The sequence below is a fragment of the Megalobrama amblycephala genome, linkage group LG4, assembly GCF_018812025.1.
Source record: "Megalobrama amblycephala isolate DHTTF-2021 linkage group LG4, ASM1881202v1, whole genome shotgun sequence".
Classification (NCBI taxonomy): domain Eukaryota; kingdom Metazoa; phylum Chordata; class Actinopteri; order Cypriniformes; family Xenocyprididae; genus Megalobrama; species Megalobrama amblycephala.
In genome coordinates this window covers 50,716,050-50,722,705 of record NC_063047.1, presented here as the reverse complement: position 1 = coordinate 50,722,705, position 6,656 = coordinate 50,716,050, and the positions used below count along the sequence as shown (strand labels likewise).

General features: G+C 43.4%; 1 protein-coding gene across 2 annotated transcripts; it reads right to left on the bottom strand.

Moving 5' to 3' along the window:
* Window positions 1-1,207: 1,207 nt before the first annotated feature.
* On the bottom strand, window positions 1,208-6,621 carry wbp1 (WW domain binding protein 1). 2 transcript variants are annotated; one of them, XM_048189851.1, is made up of 4 exons: window positions 6,408-6,621; window positions 5,646-5,748; window positions 4,523-4,690; window positions 1,208-2,908 (listed from the first exon to the last, which is right to left on the bottom strand). In XM_048189851.1, the coding sequence occupies exons 1-4, from the start codon at window positions 6,468-6,470 to the stop codon at window positions 2,592-2,594; spliced, it is 651 nt and encodes a 216-aa protein (XP_048045808.1). In that variant the 5' UTR covers window positions 6,471-6,621; the 3' UTR covers window positions 1,208-2,591. The 2 variants fall into 2 exon arrangements, with proteins under 2 accessions (XP_048045808.1, XP_048045809.1); XM_048189852.1 differs by having other exon boundaries at window positions 6,291-6,418.
* Between the last annotated feature and the right edge of the window lie 35 nt (window positions 6,622-6,656).

Genomic DNA, 6,656 nt, shown 5'->3' with positions numbered 1-6,656 from the left:
AATTACTCACACGACTCTGATAGAATTTTTTTGCCACCATCAAAATTTTGACATTTGCGTATAGTCAACAACTTATGTTTCTGATTTTCCTACGGTGGTTTCATCTCGATCGGTCTAACAGTTTCTAAGATATTTGCAAATGTTGTTTAAACGCTAAATCGCAACGTTGCACTAACCATAAGGCGAAACCTAGCATGATTGGCATCGTTGGACTCAGCAAGGATTCAGGAATCCAAGGAGATGACTCCCGTGAAAATAAGTCAACCACATGCAAAGGTAAAAGAATGTTAATTTTTTTCACTACTAGGTGGCGCTGGTCCGAAACTTCTCAGAGTCCTTCAGGGCATCGTGCCGATGACCCATACAGAGTTTCGTAATTATATGTTCATGTGTTTGTAAAATACAGCATTTTACTGCAAAATTCAAAATGGCCGATGCCCAAAATGGCTGATATGGGAAAATTCATTCCCCATGGGATCTTTCGAATCGGCATGATGCCCCGAATCTAACGAGACCAGGATTTTTGGACAAACCGTTCAGAATTTATAAGCGAAAATATCCAGTAGGTGGCGCTGTGCCAAAAAGCAGGATGTAACCTCAAGTCATGCTTGTAATGACGTACCAAGTTTGGTCTGAATACGATAAAGCATTGAGGACATAGAGCCTTATGTCTATTTTCACAAGCACTATGTAAAATTCATTTGCAAATCGACTTGTATTGTATGTACAACTTTTATGGTCTGAAGATGATCTGGTTCAATTTTCATGAAAATGGCCTAGGAGTTAGAAAAAGTATTGCAAATGTATTGCAATCAAATCGTTTTGAGCCAAGGAATCAGAGGAAAAAAGAATTTTGTTCCTAGCGTTTTAAGGTTCAAAAGTTATTAGCATAAATATAAGTGCAAGTTTAGACAGTTGGTGGCGCTAGAGTGGTTGAGTTAGAGACTCCAAATTTGCTATGGTGACAGTTCAGACTGGCCTCTATCAGTGGGTCACATTTCTTAACTTTCCCATAAGTGGTTTTATGAGCGGCCACAGACATCCTGAGCAGAAGAAGAAGAACGCCAACGGATACAATAGGTGCCTGGCAGGTTTTATTTTCACATTACAGGTTCCCTGGGATGTGGATGAAAACGTATTAATAGTAATAATCATGATCAATGCATGAACAGTATGCGGTCATGGGTCAGAAACACAGACAGAGGGCTGAGTGCCAAAGCTGGTTTATTGTTTTTATTACAAAAATAAAATACAAATGACTATAGAGACACAGCAGACGTCTTTCTAAATAATGCGACAGTAGAAACGCCACACGGCTGTCAGTGCTGAAATCACAGATCAAACACACCAGTAGGTCTGTGAACATCATCATCATCATCATCATCACCTGCTGTCAGAAAACCTGACGGACGGTCAGATGTTCGTTACACACTTCAGCTCTACTATTATAAATGAGTATGAAGTCAAAACAGCTCAACGTGCTTTACAGAAGAGCTGGCGCTGTGATTTGGCTCGATATTAAACGTCACTTATTATTAGACACATATTTGAACAGAAGAAATCATCATCATCCGTGATGCCTCAGATTTCACCTAAAACAGTTCCTGGTTGAAACCGAGGCGTTTATGAACAACAGACGAGTTATTGAGTTAGCACACAAACTAAGAAATCAGAAACCAGAGTCATGGCTTTCAGTCGCGGGCAGACGGACGCAGTAATGAGTGTCCGTCGAAGAAATCAATCTAGATGAAGGCTTTCGCCGGATCGCACGTGAACATGAGAGCGTATTGCTGATGCCGCGGCGGGTCCTCGTGTTTTGCATAGCCTAGTTAGTTAGTTAGTCTGGTTCTCCAGCGGGAAAAAGGCACAGAATCTGTAAACTTTGCAGGAACTGCGTTGGATTCGGAGAAATGTGAGGACGACAGCGTCTTTCAGTGCAACACACAGGAAACAAATGAGGGTTCAGAGGGATGATGGGAAAACAAGCGTGACGGACACCAGGGAACAACCGCAAACATTCTGAAACGACATTGATTTTAGCCCTTAATGCAGGTAAACATCAAGTGAAGGAGATTCACTACATAACCGTCATGCAACTATCAGCCTGAGGCTCTACTTTTTGTGCTTTACTAATAAACCTAAATCATAATGGTCGAGTCATGTGACGCTGCTGATGTCACTGACGCCGGACACCGCGTCCTGCTGCTCAACACACACACACAGACGCTGGTTTACAGTAGCAGTGCGAGAAGGTAAAGGCCACGATCTTCCAGATCAGCAGATGAGATAGACACAGGTATGAGACGATCAGCTGACTGTGTTTATCTGCTCTGTCAGCGCTCAAGGGATTTTCAGGCACACAAACATATGAAAACAGACACGCCCTTTAAACTCTGTGTGTGTGTTGCTCCTCAGGGGCGAGACGCGCAGGAGACAGTCCCACCGGGGCCGCAGTCACGGTGAAAAACAAGCAGTGGATCGTTAGCTCAGTCTGAGTCGAGCAGAGGAAAGCGAGAAGGATGCTGGGAAACGGACACACGCGGTGCTGTAGAAACGTAGTTCAAGTCTCGCTCATCCATAATCCGCTGGCGTCACACAAGGCGCTCGCCGGCGGCAGCAGCAGGTTCGGCCGCGAGATCCTTCCCGGCATTAGAGCAGCATCCGCCGGCTGCTCCCTGACACACATCGCCCTCCTCCGGCCCCGAACCCTCGCCCTCGTCCAGCCGGCACACGCACACCTCGATGCCCGAGTCGCCCGTCACGTGTCTGCGGCGGCCGCTAGGCTCCGGCTCCTCCTGCGCGGGCGGCTGTGGGGCGTCCGGAGGAGACTCGGAGTAGGGTGGAGGGGGCGTCGGCGGGTGAGCCACCACCTCCTCGTAGTCGGGCAGCTTACAGTCCGTCCAGAAGCCTGGAAGAGACGGAGACGCACGGATCAGAGCGATCGGCCCATACTGTTGTCACAGCATTTAATTTAAAACACATCCACAAGAATTCCTGACATGACATTTTATGTAATATTTACTAATAGAAAACAGATTTTTACTTCAGATGGCAACTTCTTGATTCTGTAATCATATTCCAGCATTTTTCACAAATAAAGAAACTGTTAACAATATGAATAAATAGGAAGTAAACACTCAGTAATCTGATGTTTGTGTGCGAATGTGGAACTGATATTCTCTCATACAGCACAACAGTGAAAATAACATGAATGTGACATAGCAACTGGATAGAGTTTGTGGATTGTGAGTCTCCAGTGAACAAGCGTTCATACAAAAGATCTCACAGCTGGATTCCACTGCAAGGTTTGTGAAATTATATGTTCATTATAGGGGACATATCATGAAAATAGGACTTTTTCCATGTTTAAGTGCTATAATCAGGTCCCCGGTGCATCTACCAACCCAGAAAACGTGAAAAAGTTCAACCCAGTAACTTTGTTTAGGTAAGCCTTTCTCTGCAAGCATGTGAAAAAATGAGCCACTCAGATTTCGCTCCCTTTGTGACATGTGGATCTTATTATAATATTACCGCCTCTCAATCTGCACGTTTCCACTTCTGCCGCTGCCATTTTGTTTTCGCAAGTGACAATAGTGTAGCAGTTCTAACGCCATGGCAAAAGTTCAAGCAAAGCATGCTAACTGTTCTGTCGTTGCTGCACAGATGAGCACTGAACACTATTTAGAGTCTTGTTAGCTTGGATAGACTACAAGTTGACCCTGGCAAGCTCGATTGCTAAAAAAGGAGCGTTTCTGTCTGAGATATATTTTGGAAAAAATATTAGACCATTCACTGCATTTGATAGCAATCATAAACATTAGCCTGGTGTGTATGGCTCTGTTTGGCAAACAGGTACACTATGTATAGTGGGCGTCCATACGGGTTTTGCACAAAAGATTAACGGCACATGCTAGTGGATGAGTTGAATCAACTCCACAGCAACTACATACATTTATCCAATAACCATTCAGAAATGTCCTAAAAGTTGTAACTTCTTCCTGAGTCTCTCCATCAGTGTCGACTCCGGTTTGAACAATGTAAGGCTGAACACCGTTACTGACAATCCTCATTTTGGCTGCGTGAGATTCTCCAGCTTTGTTGTTGTTGAGCAACCGAAGCGCAAGCTGTTAAAGCTCCGCCCAGCAGCTCATTTGCATTTAAAGGGACACACACAAAAACGGTGTGTTTTTGCTCACACCCAAATAGGGGCAGATTTGACAAGCTATAATAAATGATCTGTTCTCAGCACACTTAAAATAAAAGTCCTGCTTCCGTCACGTTGGAAAAACATAACCAATGCCGATGATTATAAAATGCCAAATATGGGCCGATACATCAGTTGACCACTAGATAAGAGTGCTGCTCAACTCCACTAACACAATACACGCGACACATGCTCAGAGCAGGAGGAGCGTATCCATGCGTTTGACTAGCTGCGCATTGTATAAATGGAGTTAACTAGTTAGTTAGTTGCCCTCACAGAAGGGATGGGTTGGTGACTGTGTGATGCGGCTGTACTCACGCAGGTTGAGAGGAGGAGGAGCGATGAAGGAGCTGGAGGCGCCCTGATACGCCATCAGGCTGATCTCCCGCTGTCTCTGCTCCTGCTGCAGACGCATCTTCACACGTCGGTGTCGGTACGCGCAGCAGCAGCTCAGCATGATAATGAGGGTCCAGACCAGCCAGAACCCTGCAAACACACAACCTTCATCATCATCATCATCATCATCATCTCTTCAGTGCAGTGGATGATGGGATTTATTCAGACTGCAACTCATACATGCTGTGTGTGAAGAAAATTAACGGATTAACAGGCTCTGACGTTAAAGCAGGCTCTTTTTGACCCTATGAATCACCTGTAGTTCAAGTCAAGGTTGCCAGGTCTGCGGTTTTTTCCTACATCAAATATTATTTGTAGCTCCTCCCATCCAATAATCGCAAAAAGATTTGTGCTTTATTACTTCTGATAAGATATAAAGTTTCAGTTTTCAAATTCTTCAAATTTTATAATGAAATCCAAACAATAAATGGTGTTTTGACGGTCTTAAATGTGGCGTGTCAGATCGCTGTAACACGGAGCGAGTCTTTTCTTCCTCTTCAATAGTTTTATCTCAAAAAGCATGATTCATTATGCTCTGAAGCTTCCTGAAGCAGTGTTTTGAAATCGGCCATAACTATATAAGTCGTTATTTTGTTTTTTTGGCGCACCAAAAATATTCTCATCGCTTTATAATATTAATATTGAACCACTGTACTCACATGAACTGATTTAGATGTGTTTTTAGTACCTTTATGGATCTTGAGAGAGGAAATGTCATTGCTGGCTATGGAGGCCTCACTGAGCCATCGGATTTCAACTAAAATATCTTAATTTGTGTTCCGAAGATTAACGAAGGTCTTACGGGTGGAGAACAACATGAGGGTGAGTAATAGTGACATTATTTTCATTTTTGGGTGAACTAACCCTTTAAGAAAAACCAAACTATCAGTATCAGCCGATATCATTCTGAATAATCGGCTATCGGTATCGGCAGAGAAATTTAGTATCGGTGCATCTCTAATTAAAATATGTGATCATCAGGCACATATATATGTACACATGAATCTGCTGGTGTGTGTGTAACAGATGAATCTGATGGACTCACACCACAGCTCGTAATAGTACGTGCAGCACTCGGTCTCTCCACAGCAGTAGCCCATCTCACAGCGGTACTGTTCATTGTTCACCCCGAAACAAAACTCCTTCCCCTGCCAAACAAACACAAGCATTCAGTGAAACACAGACGAGCTCACATCAGTTTACATCAGTGTTTGAGTCTGACAGAAAACACTCAAAACACTGAGAGAAAGAGTCTGATCCTCCAGAACTAGTACAAAGACAAATTCATCCTTTGAAAGCCAGTTGTCAAACATTCAACTATTGTGCTCAAGGTAAAACTGAAATAAAAGAGTCAATAAATATATATGAACCATTCTATATAAAAATAATAAAATATAAATAAAAAATGAGCCCCAATACTGTGTAGATTAACCGGAAACACGGTCAGTCTTTGTTGATTTGCAATGGAATACAATAACCTTTAACAACAAACAGTACCAAGTCAAACCCTAAACCTTACAAACAGACACAAACCCGGCGAACACACTAAAACACAATAAAACACAAGTCAAAACGATAAATAAGCACAAATCTTTTCATCTCATCTGCTCAAATGTCTGTGATTTAAACATTTATGTCGATCCTAAATACCCAGTAAGAAGCAGGATGAAGAATATTAGGCTTCGGTTACCATTAAGCCCGTGTTTTGTGGCTTTATTTCAGATGTTTATCGAGGCCTCCAAATCGCGCTAAACCCCGAGCTCGAGTTCAAGCACTCGCCGCCTCAGAGGCCGCGCCGCCGGCTTACCTGAACTAAACACGCCCCTGTGCAGAGAAGCCCCACGACGGAGCGCAGCATCTTCTGCGGCATCTTTCTGCGCTTTTCTTTCCAAACTCAAGCTTAATCATAAAGCTTTAGTTGAACAGACGCGATGAACGCCCGCGCGTCATGTCTGTGTTGATGAATGTGATTAGATGTGATCCACAGAGGGCAGTAGCAGCATCACATTCAGCCCAACAACAATCACTGCAACAACACACGGAAACACATCCACTG

Coding starts and splice junctions, on each gene's coding strand:
- wbp1 (XM_048189851.1), bottom strand. CDS start 6,470: ATGCCGCAGAAGATGCTGCGCTCCGTCGTGGGGCTTCTCTGCACAGGG. Junction 5,749..6,407: donor CAGGGGCGTGTTTAGTTCAG/GTAAGCCGGCGG, acceptor TTTGTTTGGCAG/GGGAAGGAGTTTTGTTTCGG. Junction 4,691..5,645: donor GTACTATTACGAGCTGTGGT/GTGAGTCCATCA, acceptor GTGTGTTTGCAG/GGTTCTGGCTGGTCTGGACC.